At 45.7% G+C, this 19,427-nt stretch overlaps 1 protein-coding gene across 2 annotated transcripts in view; it reads right to left on the reverse strand.

Moving 5' to 3' along the window:
- Positions 1–10,071: 10,071 nt before the first annotated feature.
- The window catches only part of plekhm3 (pleckstrin homology domain containing, family M, member 3), a 44,315-nt gene continuing 34,959 nt past the window's right edge, over positions 10,072–19,427 (reverse strand). For both annotated transcript variants that reach the window (XM_072686613.1, XM_072686614.1), the window contains 2 exons: positions 18,698–18,855; positions 10,072–16,379 (listed from right to left, as the gene is read on the reverse strand). In XM_072686613.1, coding sequence (XP_072542714.1) covers positions 16,202–16,379; positions 18,698–18,855 — 336 coding nt within the window. In that variant the 3' untranslated portion in view covers positions 10,072–16,201. The remainder of the gene's footprint in view (positions 16,380–18,697; positions 18,856–19,427) is intronic.

Consider the following 19,427-nt stretch of genomic DNA (forward strand, 5'->3'; position numbering starts at 1 on the left):
CCGGTCATGGTCCTCTTCCTCCTGAAGTCCACCACCATTTCCTTGGTCTTGGCCACATTGAGAATCAGGTGATTCCTCTCACTCCACACGACAAAGCTGTTAACCAGGTCCCTGTATTCTCCATCCTCATCATCCCTGATGCATCCGACTACCACAGAGTCATCAGAGAATTTCTGAAGGTGGCAGAGTTCTGACCTGTACTGGAAGTCAGTGGTGTACAGGGTAAAGAGGAAGGGAGAGAGAACAGTTCCCTGTGGTGCTCCAGTGCTGCTGACCAAGCACTCAGACCGGTTGGATCCCAGCTGCACATACTGGGGTCTGTCAGACCATGCTATAGTAGGTTGTTGCTATGGTATCCCAGGTGGTTTCTAAGTTGTTGCTTTGTGGTTACTAGGCTGTTACCACATAGTCACTAGGGTTAAAGGGTTTTTGCTGTGGTTGGTGGTTGCTATGGTATCCCAGGTGGTTGCTAGGCTGTTGCTAAGCACTTGCTATCAAACTGAAAGGAACTGTTCATGGGATATGTTCACTTTTGATTAATTTATGGTATGAATAAATGTAGAATGTCCAGCTCTCCTTATCGGTGGACAGATGGACACGTCTAATGTTTCCTATTTGTTTATTTATTTGTTTGTTGATTTGTTTATTTACAGCTTCCCAATACATTTCAACGTTTACTCAAAACCAGCTGAATGCAATTGGAGTCCACCAGTAAGGCATGCTAATGCTAAGCTAAGGGGTAGTAGTGGATGGGTTCCAGGGGTTCTAGGGGAGGGGTTTTGCGCTGGGTAACGTTGGGCCACTCTGGACTCCTGGAGGAATCAGTGTGTCCGGTGTTCCTGCGGTGTTTACCTGCCAGGCCTGTTCAGGATGGAGGTGAGCAAACACTCAGGTAATGACTCCTAATGTAAGCTTAATCACTCACACCTTAGAGAGAGAGAGGGAGAGAGGGAAGGAGGAGTGCCCTTCCACACTGTTACCGTGGAGATAGTATCACCCTGGAGACCAGCCAGCTCCACTTTGATGCTCCCTCGGTGAAAGCCCTGAAGTTCAGAGGTCGCTTCCGTGTTTGCGGCCTCGCGCACAAACATAAGAGAGGGAGAACCGTTTTCATTTAGTCCTATTGATTCTGCATTCAGCACCTTCTCTCTCAGGTGCCACACTCACAGCTCTCGCTCGCTCTCTCTCTCTCTCTCTCTCTCTCTCTCTCTCTCTTGCTCTCTCTCTCTCTCTCTCTCTCTCTCTCTCTCTCTTGCTCTCTCTCTCTCTCTCTCTCTCTCTCTCTCTCTCCCTCCCAGTCCCAAAGTGAAGGTTCCTCAATGGTTCTCGTCTTGGACATACAGTTCTATGACAAGCCTTTAATTGACCTATTAAGCCCCGCCCCCTCCAATGCATTCTGTCTTAGCGAACCTTCTAAGGTTGGAGCAGCTTTACGAGACCCTTTTTGTAAAGAATATGCAGGTGACTCCCAGGTGGCACAACTGTCTAAGCACTAGCCCCACCCACTCTCATAAATTCGAGTATCTAGGAGTCTAGATATTAGTAGATAATACTTGTGTTAAGTACAGCTCTTCCTAGATCATACTTAAGTACTGTAATGAATTACAAGTACTAGATCATTCTTGTGTAAAGTACAGAAAGGTCTAAATCATACTCACGTACATTAGTACAATTACCAGGCAATACTTGTGTAAAGTACAGATCTTCTTAAATAGTACTTAAATACCGTAATGAAGTACGAGTACTAGATAATACTCATGTAAAGTACAGATCTTCTTAAATAATACTTAAATACTGTAATGAAGTACGAGTACTAGATAATACTCATGTAAAGTACAGATCTTCTTAAATAATACTTAAATACTGTAATGAAGTACGAGTACTAGATAATACTCATGTAAAGTACAGATCTTCTTAAATAATACTTAAATACTGTAATGAAGTACGAGTACTAGATAATACTCATGTAAAGTACAGATCTTCTTAAATAATACTTAAATACTGTAATGAAGTACGAGTACTAGATAATACTCATGTAAAGTACAGATCTTCCTAAATAATACTTAAATACCGTAATGAAGTACGAGTACTAGATAATACTCATGTAAAGTACAGATCTTCCTAAATAATACTTAAGTACAGTAATGAAGTACAATTAATAGATAAGACTTAAGTACAGATCTTTCAAAATCATTATACTGTAATTCATAATTCAGTAGTAAGTACAGTAATAAAGTACAAGCACTAGATAATAGTAAAAAAGTACATATTGCAATTACTAGGCAATTACTCGCATAAAGTACAGTAAGTACACTTACATATTAAGTTGGCAATACTCACATAAAGTACAGATCTTTCCAAATAACACTTAACTACAGTAATAAAGTACAATTACAAGACAATTACAAGTACTCATGTAAAGTACAAATCTTCCCAAATAATACTTAAGTACAGTGGTGAGGTACAAGTACTAGATAATACTCGTTCAAAGTACAGATCATTCTGGAGTTATACTTAAGTACAGTAATGAAGTACAAGTACTAATTACTACCCACGTAAAGCACAGATCTTTCCAAATAATACTTAGGTACAGTAGTGTGGTACAATTACTAGATAATACTCATATAAAGTACTGATCATCCAGCATTATACTTAAGTACATTAGTACAAATACTAGACAATACTCTAAATCATGCTTAAGTACAGTACTACATTACTGTACGTCAGTATGATTTAGGAAGGTCTGTACTTTCGCTCGCTAATACTTTAGGAAAAGTACAGATCTTCCTCAGTAGTACTTAAGTACAGTAATTAAGAACAATTACTTGAGTATTTTCCTACCCATTCCTACTAAGAGCCATATTTCTTCACCTTTAAGTGCGTACTCCTGCAGTCATTGCTGATGAATGCTGGCAGAAGCCCTCTCAACATACACGATGTGGACAAAAGTATTGGGACACCAACACATTCTAAACCTATGGGCATTAGCATGGCAGGTTTGGAGACTTTGGAGACTCCGCACTACGTTCTGAGCTCAGCACTCGGCCCTCACACACTTCCTCAGAGACATATAGGCCTGGAGATGTTTTGGAATTCTTCTAGAAAGGGTGGGTCTCTCTCTCTCTCTCTCGCTCTCTCTTTCTCTCTCTCTCTTTCTCCCAGTCACTCACTCTTGTTGATTCAGTAACCTAACAGCTTTCTTCAGGTCCAAAGGTCTCATAGGGTGTGTGTTAATCATCAGTATATGTGTGTGTGTGTGTGTGTGTGTGTGTGTGTGTGTGTGCTATTGCCTGTTAACACTCAGATTACAACGACTAAACTGCAGCTCTACATTGATAGATAGGAGCAAACAGAGGCGTCCACATTCCTCAGACTTGCTTGGGGACTCACTCATCAGTGTGTGAACATAAACACACACACACACACACACACACACACACACACGCTATAGACTGCACTCGGGTCATTTCTGCGGCACAGACCTAGGCCATCCTTCCCGGGGGGCCTCCTGCTCTACACACTATTCCCAGGCCAGGTGTGCTGGGAGCAGGGTACACAGGAGGTCCTCCAGCACTAGGGTTGGGAACCACTGCCCCAGTCCAAGCTAGGCATTGGGTACAGTGACCCAGGAACTGTAAGGTCATCAGTAAGGTCAAGCAATGATGGCTTTCTAGCCGTCTGGCTGATGTTTGGCCTTGGGCACGGTGACCATCAACAAGGACTGTACACTTTCAGCAGGAAGCCATCCACCAGAGCATTCAATGTAGGTGTGTGTGTGTGTGTGTGTGTGTGTGTGTGCATGCTGATGTCATGGCGCTCATTAAGGCGTGGTGTGTCCTGACCATGCAGACTCTGTGACCCATTTATTTGCCTCTCTCTCTCTCTCTTCGGCCGCCCTGCATGCCTGTACAGGTGCCTGCACAAAAGGCTTTATCTGCCTCCACACACACACACCCTTTCTCATGTGCATGAGAGACACTCTCTCACACACACACACACACACACACACACGTACACACTCGATGTGTAATTTAACATATTTAACTCTTCACCGTTCTTCATCTCTCACTCACTCGCTCCTTCTTCTTCTCCCTTTCCAGAGAACTACGTGCCGAGGGGAGAGACAAACTGCCATAACATTAAAACCACTGATGATCTGATGATCAGGTTCTAGTGGCTCCTGTCTGTCGGGGTGTGAGGGATGGGATCTACATATTAGGCAGCGAGTGAGCGGTCAGTTCTTGAAGGTGGTGAAGGTGATGACGCTGGACAAATGGACAAGCGTCAGAATCTGAAACACTTTGACAAGAACCAGACTGTGATGACGACTGGGTCAGAACATCTCCAGAACATCAGGTCTTGTGGGGCGTTCTCGTATATGTAAGCAGTGGTCAGTGCCTACCTACAAAAGTGCTCATGGACAGGGTCATGGGCACCTAGGCTCACTTATGCGATCTATGGAGGCCCCACCTCAGGACTTCTCAGAAGGATCTGCTGCTAATGCTGGTCCTTCAGAGGTCTTGTGGAGTGCCTCAATAGATGATGTAATGAGGGGTGTCTGAATATGATTTCAGTCCAGAAGTCCAGTAAGTTATGAGGTGGGTGGGGCCTCCATGGATCACATCATTGAGCCGTAGGTGCCCATGACCCTGTCTCTGGTTAAACGGCTGTCCTTCCTAGGTACTGACCACATACTAGCATAACTAACAAAGATACACTATATGGACAAAAGTATTGGGACACTGATTTTTTTGTTGTTGTTGTTTTATCTGAAATCAAAGGTATTGGAGTAACTGTCTCTACTGTCCAGGGCAGAAGAAAGCTTTCTACTAGAATTTGGTGGAGCATTGCTGTGAGGATTTGATTGCATTCAGCAGCAAGAGCGTTAGTGAGGTCAGAATGTCGGATGGAAGATCAACTCCCCAACTCATCCCTATAGTACTGGATGGAGCACCAACCATCCATCATTCCAGAGAACACATTTCCTCCACGCCTCCACAGCTCCTCAATGCTGGGGGGCTTTATTATACCCCTCTATAGCCCACGCCTGGCATTATTAGGCAGCATAGTGCCCATAGGGTCATGATGTTGATCTGCTCCAGAGAGTCCTATTCTATTGGCAGTACTTCTTCTCTACAGGGACTAGACAAGTTGTGTGTGTGTGTGCATTTGCACATCTGTGTCAGCAACCGGTGCAACGTAAAGTAGCTGAATGCGTTCATCAGAAGGGGTGTCCACAAGTATTTGGACATCCCCGTCAATCGAATTCCTTTATTTCTTAGGGAGGTAATAGCGTTTACTCTACGGCCTTAACGTGCGTGTGAAGCTTCTCCAGCGGAGTAATGTCCTCAGGGTGGGGTTGTTTAGAGACATCCACCCATTAAGATAACATCTGCTTGACAAAGCCCAACTGATTAGACTCTTTTCTGGACAGATCAAAGATAGCACAGTGTTGGTGTATGGACTAGTCCGACGTCGGTAGGCAGCGTCAGGGCTCTTTTAGACGTAAACAAGACCCGAATGCTTTAAGTAGTTGGGGGTCCGCTGTAGTTACAAGTCAAATGTCTTTTTTGGTTCTATTTAGAACCCCCCCCCCCCCCTTTTTTTGGGGGGAGTGTGACTTAGCTAAATAGTAATAGAAGCATATAGAAGCACCATAGCCCAAAAAAGTATTGGGACACCTGATAATTTTACAGCTTCTTGTCCAGGAAAGAAGAAAGCTTTCAACTAGATTTTGGAGGAGCTAGATTCTCCATCTAATACTTTTCGTCCCAAAAGTATTAGATGGAGAACACTGGAAGTTCCTCCACTGCTCCACAGCTCAATGCTGGTGGAGGGGTGGGGGGGGGTTGTCAGAGAGTCCTATTCTATTGGCAGTACTTCTTCTTCTCTACAGGGGCTTGACAAGCTGAGTTTATGAGGATTTGCACACCTGCGTCAGCAAGGGATGCAACTTAAAGTAGCATTATTTCGAAGGCGTATAGGGGTGTCCACAAACTTTTGGACGTATAGTGTATGTTTGGACACAGGACATGCAGGCCGGACACAAGGTCAGCGTCACTCGCGCGAAGCCGAGCGAGCGTCTTTGTCTGGCAGGTGGACATCAGAGGGGGGCACTGTCCATGTGAACTGAGTGGGGGAGCAGAACCGGACCCTCGCGTTCCAGCTCCGTGTCGCTATTGTCTCCAGTTCGGCCCTCCGTGGTGTTTTTCTCCTTAAACCGCTCTTTTGTTGTCTTTTTTATTTTTTTCCCTTCACCCACAGCCCCCTCCCTCCTTCCCTCCGATGGCATTTCGGGCCCCATGTTGTCAGGGCCCTAAATGAGTCTTGACTGGCCTGTGGGCCACTGGAGAAGCACAAAGGAGAGCGTTCCCCTCGCTACACTGGAGCCATTGTGGCCGCCGACAATGCACTAATTGGCGACGACAATTAAGCGCAGCCGACACTCAGGTTCAATTTGCCCTCTCCTCAATACAAATCACGGGCAAATGAGTCAGGCCCAACACACACACACACACACACTCACACACACACAAACGACGGACACCCTCATGAGCATACTGCAACTCGGATACACTTTAGTTTCCCAGCTTTGTGCTCACGCTCGTCTTCCTGTGCTTTTCTCTGAGGAACCTCTCACTCAGCTTCAGGTCCAGATCAGCTCTGCTGATCCGCTGATGTCACCACTGATTATTAACCACGAAAAAAAGCCCTCTGACAACAAGTAGAACAGTCCCACATCACACATGAGGAACGTCACAGGAGGTTACAGTCAGGCGTGCGACTCAAACTGGGCAGAAAACAAACTCGCATAATAAAGAAGCCATTGTTCACGACGTTCCTCAGATGTTCTCGTCCACTTGGCATGAAGAACTGCACAGAACAAATCCCACCCTCACACTCCAGAACACCCAGCAGGTCTAGATATGTGCAACAGAACCCACGTAAGAAGAGACGAGGGGGGGGGGGGGGTGAATGTTCAACCAAGGCCTGTCAAACATTAAGACCTTAATGGAGCTGTGGGATCTTCAGGCGCTCTTCAGCACACACCCCCCAACCCCCCACCCACCCCCTGACACACACACACACACACACACACACACACACAGACCGTTTTTTTTTGTTTTTTTGTTTTTTTGTCAGGTCATGAAAGCATACAGACAGTGGTGTCCAGAAGTGTTGGCACCCCTGGTCAGAATGTTCCAAGAATGGATGTTCTAAGAGGCAAAAAACTCAGAACCTCAATGAAGACAAAGTATATCAGTGTTTATGTTTGAACATACAAATATATACATACATATACACCTATCTACATACACACACAAAAATAAAGAAATAAAAATAATATATATATATATATATACACATATATACATATATAGTGTGTATATATGCATGTACATATATAAACATAAACACTGTACATATATGTTTTTCCTGCAAAGTCAGGTCTTGAAAGCTTACAGACAGTGTTATCCAAAAGTTTTGGCACCCCTGGTCAGAAGGTCAAGAATGGATGTTATAAGAGGCAAAAAACTCAGAACCTCAATGAAGACAAAGTATATCAGTGTTTATGTATGGATATATATGTATATGTGTTTATGTATGTGTGGTGTATGTATGGTTTTCCTGCAAAGTCAAAACACACACACACACAGACGGGGTTGTTTTTTTTTTATTCCTCATCAGGTCTTGAAATCATACATTTATCCAAAAGTTTTGGCACCTCTGGTCAAAATGTTCCAAGGATTGATGTTCTAAGAGGCAAACAACTCAAAACCTCAAAGAAGACAAAGTATTTCAGTGTTTATGTAAGGATATATATATATATATATTAATTGTACAATATATATATATTGTGTATATATGCATGTAAATATGTAAACATAAACACTGTATATATATATATATGGTTTTCCTGCAAAGTCAAAACACACACACACACAGACACACAGACTCAGGAGGAGGGCTCTGCATGTTCCGGCCCATCGGCAGCGGCTAGATCCTGGTGGATTACTGCGTGTCAGAGAGAGGCTTTAGAGCTTGCTAAGGCCAGGACAAATTGCTGCTTGAGGAGAGGAAAAAGGGAGGGGGCCGAGAGGGGTGAGATGGGGTGGGGGTTAACAAAGTAAACCAGGGAGGAGACAACCAGGGAGTTTTAACCCTCGGCTAAGCAGAGACATCACATTCTGTTAACCAAGAAGGCAGGGCTGAGTGATCTACAGCTTCATCACTCTGGAGAACCCGCCCCGCCTTCACGTCCCTGACAGTTTCCCCTCCCCTGCCTCAGCCAGCCAGCCAGTCAGTCAGTCAGCATAGACACCGGTTTGCTTCTCTGACAGTGGCAGAGACTAAATCCATACTCTGAGAGGGACACGTCTGTTCTTAGAACTGATATGGTAACGTTTCTGTTGTGTTCTTGTGTAGCGAGCAAAGGTGTGAAAAGTACTGACCTTTATCACTCAGGTAGAAGTGAGTGGAGATACGAGGGTTTAAAAGACTTCTATAGAAGCTGAAGTATCAGCTGAAGCTTTTTACTCCAGTAAAAGTGTAAAAGTACTGGTTTCAGAACCACTTCAAGTAGAAAAGTAAAAGTAATGGAAGGAAAACAAAGACCGAAAGCTTAGGCCGCACCACAGGGGGCTATAGTGCACTACCCCCCCCAAAACCCATTTCTCTAAAAGTCATAATGAGGATACTGTTCTATATTAATATTAATATATGATATTATAACGTTCTATTAAAATGTTGATGTTAAAAATGTTGGGTTGCACTAGGCTCCTGTTTCAGCTGCAGATCTGCCCATTGAAAATGAAGCATTTCAGTAATATCAGCTCTATTAAAGGAGCGTCTCTGTGCTCTACTGAGCATTAACATGAGCTTCATGGAGGAAAATATGAGGAGTCGTTGTCTAGAAGTTCTGTAAAGCTGCAGAAAGTCAGACTTCAGAGGCGTGTGATCAATAAGCTTTATTGGAGTGTAAATGTGGGGCTCAGTCGGGACGTTTCACTGCAGCTCTCTTGAGTCTCTGCCACGGACACAGTCTTCATACTAGACTACAGACGTCTGCTGTGAGCTCGCTGGAGAGGGACGGGACGTGTGCAGGTGTGATGGATCTCTTATAAACCAATAGGGAGTCAGAATGGTGTCTGTTTATACTTCTCATCTACATAGCCAATCTACTGCTGGGCTATGAGCACAGGTCCTTCTGGCAACAGCGTTCTGTAGGGGGCTCTGGCAGTGGTCCTCTGGTTCCTCCTCGTACAAAGGAGCAGATCTCAGTCCTCCTGCTGGGCTGTAGCCCGTCTACAGCCCTGTGCAGCTCTCTTATCTTATACTGGCCTGGGTCCGGATAGACGCAGCCAGCTGGACGACACTGTCCCGCCCAATCCTGCTGCGACACTCCCAACCCCTTTCTTTTTTCTTTCCCATGTTTGGAGATGCCCCGTTCCGACTGTTCAGGCCCGGGTCCTGCCACTACCCTGCTGCCCGCTGTGATGCTGTCCTGCTCTGGATTCTTGCCTTTATGTATTCTGGTCTCACTGCCCCTTTTCCTGCTCTGGGCAGCGGTGGTGGCTCAGCGGTTGGAGCACCGAGCTATTGCGGACAGGGTTGTGGATTCGATACCCGTGCTCCGAAAGCTGCCACTTAACCCTTGCTGATGATGGCTGCCCACCACTCTCGGGAATTTCCAAGAGGGTCTTTGGACTCTCACATTTCACTCACACTATTATATGTATGGCTAAAAAATGAATGGTGTTGGTGTTGCCACCTCGGCCGAGTCAAAAACCTGAGACAGGCCTGTGGCTTTTAATTTGGGGTTAGCAAGCGAGTCAGTGCTTGGACCCCTGTTTCGGTCCTGCCATCAGTTCCCTGAGGAAGGTGCCGGGGGTTGATTAAGGGCCTCGAACACAAGGCAGTGATGCATTTGTTCCACTCGGGACAGCGGACTCACCTTGGACCCAGTTCAGGAAAGAAGTTAATTCGGGCACAGTTCTAGCCGTGGCACCGAATCTGGTCTTAATCCAGATTACGGATTAGCTCTTCACTCGACGACACGAGGACCTGGACTTGTTAAGTAACTCTTTATTGGCATCAGTGGCAAAAAAGAACAAACAAACAAAAAACAATCAAACATAAAACAAAAGAGGAGGAAGGAACCAATACTGAAACACTAATACTCTCCATACTTGCATAAGAGGTTGTCTGTGGTGTAGAGCTTTTGGATACGAGAGAAAAAGTGAAGGAGGTCCAGAATCCGGCCTGGAAACAGTCAAATCGCAGCGAACATGAATACGAACATAAATACGAACTTAATTACGAACTTAATTACAATAAATAGCAAAGAAATCATCTGATGTGGACACTTGATAAGTTCAGTCGAGCACAGCGAGGTGGATTAAGACATTATGAGCTGCAACAAATAACAAATAAAGAGAGGATTTGGTGTATTGACCGACCGACCGACCAACCGACCGACCGAATCAAAAAAGTAAGTCCAGTTCCCCCACGTCCATCATCCTCCCTTTTCCAGTGCGTTTAGCTAAAATCCCTGAAGATAGCATTACAACAGTGCTAATAACACAAGCTCAATCACCAGCCGGTCAAAACCACTTCCAGACGTCAGGGCTAACCGGCTGCCTGTGCACAATTAATCCCACCGTCTCGGCTCAGCCGCGCAGAGCGTTTGTGAAACATCTACAAGTCCAGCTCTGATCACTCAAGCATTTACAATTGGAAACAAAAAAAGAGCTGTAATGGAAAGCCAGGAGCTACTCCGGCTAGCCAGAGCGGCTTTGCTCCGACCAAACCGGCACAAGGTTTCCCAACGACGTCAAAGAACAATGCTGGCCATTATGTTTCAGAGAAAGTATCAACATTAATACAATAACGGGGCACGGCGGGGCTGAGAAACCACTGGGAGCTTTATGGAATGGCAGGTATTCAAAGCCACCTTTGGTCGTGCCGTTGTTCACCTAGCATTTTGTGCAAACTTGCTGACTAGCGGATTCCTTTCAGGGCCGTGTTTCGAGGGGAATTCGTTTGTGAATTTTTGCTTTAAATTGTTGCATAATTACATGGGCGAGATGTAAACACAGTCAGAGTGAGTTTCTAGAATTTGGAATCGTCCACAGTGGTGGTGAAGGGAAGCAGATGTCTGAAAAGTTTAACGCCTCAAAAATTCCCCCTTACAGACACCAAGCGGTCAGGAATTCCCTGCCCGATGCTCGAGACGCTGTTTTTCCAGGTTCGAGAAGCTTTGGGTTTGAAATGTCGGTGTTTTACCATCATATGAACCTTAGAAGACACGTGTAGGTTCTCTGGTGGGTTTGGATATTTGGTCATGGTGACCGACCAAGGCCTGGTTCCCCGCATTCACCACCACTGTGAAGAAACTGGTAGTCGGTAGGTTTTCCTACCATGAACCACAATTTCACACTAAACCCTGACTCTGAATGACTCTGTTGACATCGTGGCGATGCTTGTCCTTTACTAGTTACTAGTAAAGGTACTAGGTCATTATTTTTTTTTTAGGTAACATGATGGTTAATTGCAGGACAGTGTACTAAACTGCACTGCTAGACAGGTTCTAGCCATCGAACTGGAAAATGACCTGGTGGAAAATGAGATAACAGGATAAATACTTGGAGTAACAGGGTGGTAAAACAACAAGCGGCCACCATCACTGCAAATTCCACACTAACTCAGAGCTAAAATCTATCATTTCTACCCTGTAGGAGATCCTTGAGGAACCTTTGGAGGTTTAAAACTGTGGAACAACCTCTTAAGAAAAGCTTTTTTTTAGAGGTTCCTCCACAGTTTTCAACCAAAGAACCTCCAAAATATCTTAAGAAATCAGTTTACAGTAGCTCCACTGGGTTTCACCATTTACCTAATAGACAAGAACACACTGTGAGAAACTTAAGTCTTCAGGTGTCTCAGTTCTGCCATTTACCACACTGATTCTAAAGGCATGACCTCACCATCACCATCATGTTGGCCAAATAATGACCTAGAACCTGAGGTTTGTATTGATACCGGTTAACCCAGAAGAGCCCATGGCGACACATACATGTCACAGACCTGACCAGAAGTTTCTTATGGCACTTCGTCCTGGAAGAGTCACAGGACGGCTTCGAGAGTGTGCACATACCAGCTTCTTCTCGGGTCCAAGCTGAGCTCTGGTCCAAGACATTTAACCAACATCAGATGCAAACAAACGATGCAATTCAAGTTACGACTCTGGTATTTTAACCTTAAGTTATTTACAGAAGTCGTCATGTGACCTTTTATCTCATCACATTAATGAGCTGCTTAATTAATTGAACTGATTTAATACTTTTGGCTCTGGGCTCTTCTGGATTAACCGTTAAAGGGAAAGGGTTACCCACTGATAAAGCTGCACACCTACCAATCGTCCTGTCCGAACTACGCCAAACAAGGTGGGCCTGCTTGTCCAAAAGCATCGGAGCATCAACAGCTGAGCGAAAGACGAGCTGTGTAGACCTTTAATAATCTAATCTAACCTAATCTGGACCAGGCGACAGCCCAGAATGACCGCAGCCTAATAAACGCTTTCCCAGCCTCGCGGTAAGGAGGGATCCCTTTTTCGACAGCGTTGATGAAGGTGGGTTGAGGGTAAAGGCCAGGAAATAAACCTGGATAATGAATCAATTCATAAAGTGAATCATTTCTGTCCAGCTGATTAAATACAGAGCAAAAGTACAGTGACAGAGAAACATCGACAGACTGATGGATTGGCTTTCAGTTTAAGGCAGGCAAAGTGAGAGAGAGAGAGAGAGAGAGAGAGAGAGAGAGAGAGAGGTGAAAGTGAGTCAATAAATAGAATTAAATTCTGACCAATTATGAACAACTGGCACAATTATTCTTCACCATCACACACACACACACACACACACACACACACACACAGTACAGTCAATCATACAGTGCTGTGCAAAGGTCAGAGACGTTTTTTCCATTTCCAGTCAAAATGACCATTAGGTTCATTTTCTCAGGAGAAATATTTGAAGAAATTTCCCCCCAAACTTTCCCCAACATGGGACCACCAACAACCTCCTGCAAGGACCCAAAAAACTTTAGAGCTTTAGAGAGAGTGAGAGAGAGAGAGAGAGACAGAGAGAGAGAGACAGAGAGAGAGACCGAGAGAGAGACGGGGAGACAGAGAGACAGACAGAGAGAGACAAAGACAGCGAGAGACAAAGACAGTGAGAGAGAGACTGAGAGATAGAGACAGAGAGAGAGAGAGAGAGACAGAGATAGACAGGGAGACACAGACAGACAGAGAGAGACAAAGACAGTGAGAGAGACAGAGGGAGACAGAGAGAGAGAGACAGAGAGAGAGAGAGAGAGAGAGAGAGAGAGAAAGAGAGAGAGAGACAGATAGAGAGAGAAAGAGAGACAGATAGAGAGAGAGAGAGAGAGACAGAGAAAGAGAGAGAGAGAGAGAGAGAGAGAGAGAGAGAGAGAGACAGATAGAGAGACGGACAGCCCGAGAGAAAGAGAGAGAGACACAGAGAGAGAGAGAGAGAGAGAGAGACAAAGACAGAGACAGGGAGACAGAGAGTTCTACTCTGGCGTCCGATCTAACCATCCACAGATCTTCGTCTCCATCCCTCCACTGTGAGAAGACGGTGGTGTGGAGCTGATCAGGAAAGAAGCAAACAGACGAATCAAACTGCTGAAGATGCTGCAGCCCTCAGAACAACAGACCGCCGCCCAAAAGTTCAGACCTCAACATCACTGAACCTGCCTGGGCGGGACTGGAGGGCGAGGAGCAGAAGATGTTCTCCACTTTTTAGACTTTCAAACATCTGATACTAGATTTGAGACGTTGAGGTTTTTTGTCCTGAAACTCCAAAATGAACTTCTGACTGGAAATTAAAAACAGCCTCTGATGTTTTTGCAGCACATGAACTTCATGGACTTCAGAAGCAAGCATAAAGTATTCTGGTGCAAATGTCACAAAGGAAAGAAACGCTGCATTCAAGTAAGCACGTCTGCTCCACTATAAAAACAAACAAACAAATAAACAAACAAAAAACTTGTAAACAACATTTTTGTTGAGCAGAAAAAACATGGTAATTCAGTCGGTACCTAAAGCAGTACTGCACCGTTGACCTAGCTGCATTTTCGCAGGATTAATTACGCTAACAGTTGACCAATAAGAGGCAAAAAACAAAAACAACACAACTCTGCTGTTCCTTTACAGTCCCTGGAGGTCTGTCTGTCTGTCCACTATCTAGAACAATAAATATTACATGTTACCCTTCAGGCATCCTTCAAGTTCTCCCCAGTGTCCAGAATCAACCAGGTAGTTCCCTAAACATGGTGTTCCTTGCACGATCTCCTATGGGCTTCTACAGAGTTAGCGCAAAGTTCGGAAGGACTGGAGAGTCGGTGTTGCTGGTTAGGTGTCCACCAGGTGCCAACAGATGTACTGGCATCTTCTCCAGGTTCGTAGAAAGGAAGCAAGGTGAGTAAAGGTGAGAATACTAGGTTTGTGGATTCGGAGAGTTGAGAAAGGTCACTTGGCCTAGCTAGTTTGCATAGGGGGGAGGGAAAGGATAGGGATTTCAGGCGAAAGCACTCTCGTCATTCTGCATTGTCAAAGCGTTTAGAGGGGAGGACCAACAAATCAGTGAGAAACAAGAGGTCAAATAAGGCAGCGAAAGCAGGATGAAGGAGATATTATTGCCAATGCTAAGTTCAAGTAGCCGGAAAATGGAGTGTGAACGCACAACCGACTGATACGGATCCAAAGCAGCGGTGGGTTTGGTCGACGTGAGTAACGAGGCCGTCAGCGGATGGGTTTTCTTTTTGCGTTCTTCGCTAAACCAGCCCTACCAATGCTAAACAAAGCCCCAGAGCTAGGGACTATAATTTGGGACCTTGTGGCTGAGAGTTAGTTTGTAATCAGAGACCAGGAGGTTGGCAAAGGAGATCGAGGCTCAGCTGCGTGCAGCCAGTGCCACTGAGCAGCGATAAACTTCGGCTGCAGCTGTACGGGACAACATGCCAATGCTGCCGCTTACTTCACAGGACCTCGAAACTTGAGTGTATGATTTAGCTATATTATGCGACACGGCTATTTACAGGATTATTATGAAGACTTGCTTTGAATTCTTCTTGAAAACAAGGGGTGTTCCTCAAGGCTCAGTCTTTGGACCTTGTGGAATTGAGCTTTCTGCCCTCGAGAAAACCAAGGGGTGTTCCTCAAGGCTCAGTCCTTGGACCTTGTGGAATTGAGCTTTCTGCCCTCGAGAAAAACAAGGGGTGTTCCTCAAGGCTCAGTCCTTGGACCTTGTGGAATTGAGATTTCTGCCCTCAGGAAAAAAACAAGGGGTGTTCCTCAAGGCTCAGTCCTTGGACCTTGTGGCATTGAGATTTCTGCCCTCGGAAACTAAATCTTGTGGAAACACTGTTTTGTCTGGAATGCAAACGACTGACAGAAAAAGGGAACATCATAGAGGTTGTGCAAGACCCTGAATGAGTCTAGGACCATACTTCTCAACTTCTCCATTGTAGGGATAAGCAGAGGGAACTCGAAATCTGAGAGCATCCAGGATGTCCGAGTACAGCTTGTTAATGGATTAGATGCTGTATTTGTGTAGAGAAAATTGCTTGAATTATTGGCCTCATCTTTTTTTTTTTTTACCCCAACCGAGGGTATTATTCTGTGTCAGACCGTGAGAGTGTGTTTACGTGTGCCAGTATGTGAGCGCACTCCGCTCGGTCCGCATTTGTCGGTTGGCCCGGCAGTCATTTGGTAGATGAAAGGCGAGGGCAAATTGGTATCATTATGAAACCTCTCCTCTTCAGGGGCTGAAGTATTGTCTCTGTGTATCCATCTCTCAGGTGAGAGCAGCCGAGAGGGGGGAGTGGGGTTGGGGGGGTGGAGAGAGAGAGGGAAAGCGAGCGTGAGAGAGAGAGAGCGACAGTCCATAGAGAGAGTGAGTCTCAGGAGAGAGTCGATTGAAAAACGAAAACAAAAAGACCCTTCTGTTCCCTGTCGGAAAACACAGCGCTCTTCTTCAGGGTCCCACAATTGTGTAGTCCTGCACGCACACACACACGTACACCGAGATGCAGCAGCAGCAGCGGCGGTGGGTCTGCTGGAGCAGCTGGAGCAGCTGAGGAGGGAGGGGGGGTGGGGGTGTTGGGGTGGAGTCTGCCCGGCTCAGGTGTCCAGCTCAAAGCAGCTCAGGAGGTCGTCGTCTTCGTCTGCATTCTCGCAGCGGTTGTGTCTCTTCCAGAAGGAAGAAGGCTTCTTGTGCAGTTCTCGGCGGACGCAACGCGGACATGGCTGCGCACGCATCCGACATTCGGTGTGGAAGACTGCGCCACAGCCCTCGCACCTGAGGAGAGGCAGACAGACATATGAGAAACTTTTAATCCCTGAACACTGTCAACAGAGTCCAGAGTGAATCCATAACTTCAGAACTACTGAAACTACAAACATCAGTCTTTGTCGTAACGGAGTCCAAGTCCAGGCTGAATCCAGGACACACTGAGTCCAAGTCAAGATAATGAATTTGTAGTGGACAAGTCCAAGTCAAGACCACAGACTTGTAGTAATTAAGTAATGTCCAAGTCAAGACCACACACTTGGAGCAGTGGAGTCCAAGTCAAGACCACAGACTTGGAGTAGTCGAGTCCAAGTCAAGACCACAGACTTGGACGAAGTGTGTCCTGGTTTCGGTCTAGACTTGCACTTAACTACTACAAGTCAAAATCACAGATTTGTAGTGGACAAGTGATGTCCAAGTCACAACCACAGACTTGGAGCAGTTGAGTCCAAGTCAGGACCGAAACCAGGACACACTGGGTCCAAGTCAAGATTACAAATTTGTAGTGGACAAGTCCAAGTCAAAACCACAGACTTGTAGTAGTTAAGTAATGTCCAAGTCAAGACCACAGACTTGAAGGAGACGAGTCCAAGTCAAGACCACAGACTTGAAGGAGACGAGTCCAAGTCAAGACCACAGACTTGGAGCAGTGGAGTCCAAGTCAAGACCACAGACTTAGACTCAGTGTGTCCTGATTTCGGTCTAGACTTGCCCTTAACTACTACAAGTCAAAATCACAAATTTGTAGTGGACAAGTCTAAGTCAAGAGCAAAGACAAGTAGGAGACGAGCCAAAGTCAGGACTGAAACCAGGGCACACTGAGTCCAAGTCAAGATCACGAATTTGTAGTGGACAAGTCTTAGTCAAGACCACAGACTTGTAGTAGTTAAGTAATGTCCAAGTCAAGATCACGAATTTGTAGTGGCCAAGTCCAATTCAAGACCACAGACTTGGACTCAGTGTGTCCTGATATCGGTCTAGACTTGCCCTTAACTACTACAAGTCAAAATCACAAATTTGTAGTGGACAAGTCTAAGTCAAGACCAAAACCAGGACACAGTGAGTACAAGTCAATACCACAGACTTGTAGGAGACGAAAACTGCCCCACAAGTCCCACAATTGTCAAACCCACAACCAAAATTCCCACCTATTTAAAAAACCCACACATATCAGTTAGTGAAGTATGGCGAAACTAAAGCATGTGACACACGTTTCTCAGGACGCTTATACAGTCCGAAAGGGTCAATGTCTATTCCAAATCTGTGCATTTTGATAATTAACCCCAGTTTACCGTACGGTCCTATCACCACAGGCCATAAAGCATTGAAAAAGCAGGTGGGCGTGATGTCTAATCAGCACGGTGATCACGAGGGGCAGGTGTTTATGCGTTTACAGCAGGGTGTGCAGACACCTTCTGCCTTAACAGTGTCTTCATACCATGACAGCTTGCCAGCAAGCAGGCATCTTTACAGCCGTGATATAAAAACACACCCCTAAAACTACCCACACTACAGCACACAACAATCTGATCAGTTGTGTTACACCGACACCTGCATGCAGTTAAAGGCTGGACGGAAGCTGACGGTTGAGGTCGGGCAGCAGGCTGGTCAGCTGAAATGTGTGCCTGTCATTCAGAGCTATCGTGGCCACAGTTGCAAGGCCATGGTCTTGGTTCTGGAACATGACCTCAATCCCTCTTGGAAATGACATGAACTCCTCATGCCGCTGTGCGACGTTCCCCAGGATCCAGAGAATGTTCTCCAGGCTAGTCTGCAGTCACACCAATCAATGGTGAGAAGTACAGAATGTGTCTTATCAGTAGTTAGCCATAACTCAGGCTGATGGGAGCGGTGCAGAGGTTTTTCAGGGATTAACTGTGCTCAGATATTCGATGGCCCGTGTCTGCTCTGGAGCCTGGGTTCATTTAACACGCCGCCATACCGCTGGCACCCGGGTGTGACTAACACAGGACAGCAGCAGTCAAGTGTTCACAAGGCCCTTGAAGAATCCATGAGACACGTCGAGTCCAGATTACAGGGCTGTGAGACAGGTTACCATCAAGAATCCCTTAAGAATGGAATAAACTGCTGATTAAGCACCCGAATCTCCAATCCTCCTCCTCCTCGGTAGCCCATCAGTGGGTGCATCGTTTTTACTGGCCGTCCTCTAGCACGTCATCAATGGTCAGTGCACGATCCCAAATTCACTCTTGGCTGGACGAGTCAACCTAACACCCCAGCACCCTACTCAAGTCACCCTGATCCTCATCCAATAACATTCTAGCCAGTAACGAATAGCATAGCTGCAACGGTCCAACGTAACTGACCTCTTGGTGGCATTCTCCTGGAAAGGATACAGGATCTGGCCATTGTGGCAGAGCTCACAGATGAAGCCCTTCTCCCGGCACAGACTGCAGCTGTACACGTGGGAACTGGCAAACTTGATCACTTTGGAAAGGAAGGGCGCTAGCTTCCCATCTATGACCTGTACAGAAGGGAGAGGAGAAAGAGGATGAGCAAGAAAGCATGGTGAAGACCAGTAATGCACTGGATCAGTACCAGATGCACCAATCTGTGCTTATTCATGGATTTGCTTGACTGCTTTCACATGCACTGTATTGGTATAATGACCGGATCATATATCTGGTGACTGACCGACCCACATTGGATACAGTTGGATGGATGATGGATGGTATAAAATTGTGGCTACAACTGTAACAGGACCATTTTACAAACCTTCTGGAACAGAATCAATAAAAAAAACTGAGCTATCCTAAAAAGAAAAGATGTTGGTGGTCATCTCCAGTGTATAGTACACCCTCCACTATATATATGTATGTACTTCAGTAGACGCCCGGAGTTCAGGCGAAGGAGTCAAAATTGGGGCTGGAATAAAATTCCCTTGAGAAGACCCCCAAACTCTTCCACTGCTGTACCCGGCTCTGAACTGTAAGAGCAGCCCTACCTGAGAGGTCCCAACAAAGCCCAGCTCCTCACCGGACATATATCTTCACTGTCTTGCAAAAACCCTTTAACAGATTTGATCTTTTTAGTCAT

The sequence above is a fragment of the Salminus brasiliensis genome, chromosome 8, assembly GCF_030463535.1.
Source record: "Salminus brasiliensis chromosome 8, fSalBra1.hap2, whole genome shotgun sequence".
In the NCBI taxonomy this organism is placed as follows: Eukaryota; Metazoa; Chordata; class Actinopteri; order Characiformes; family Bryconidae; genus Salminus; species Salminus brasiliensis.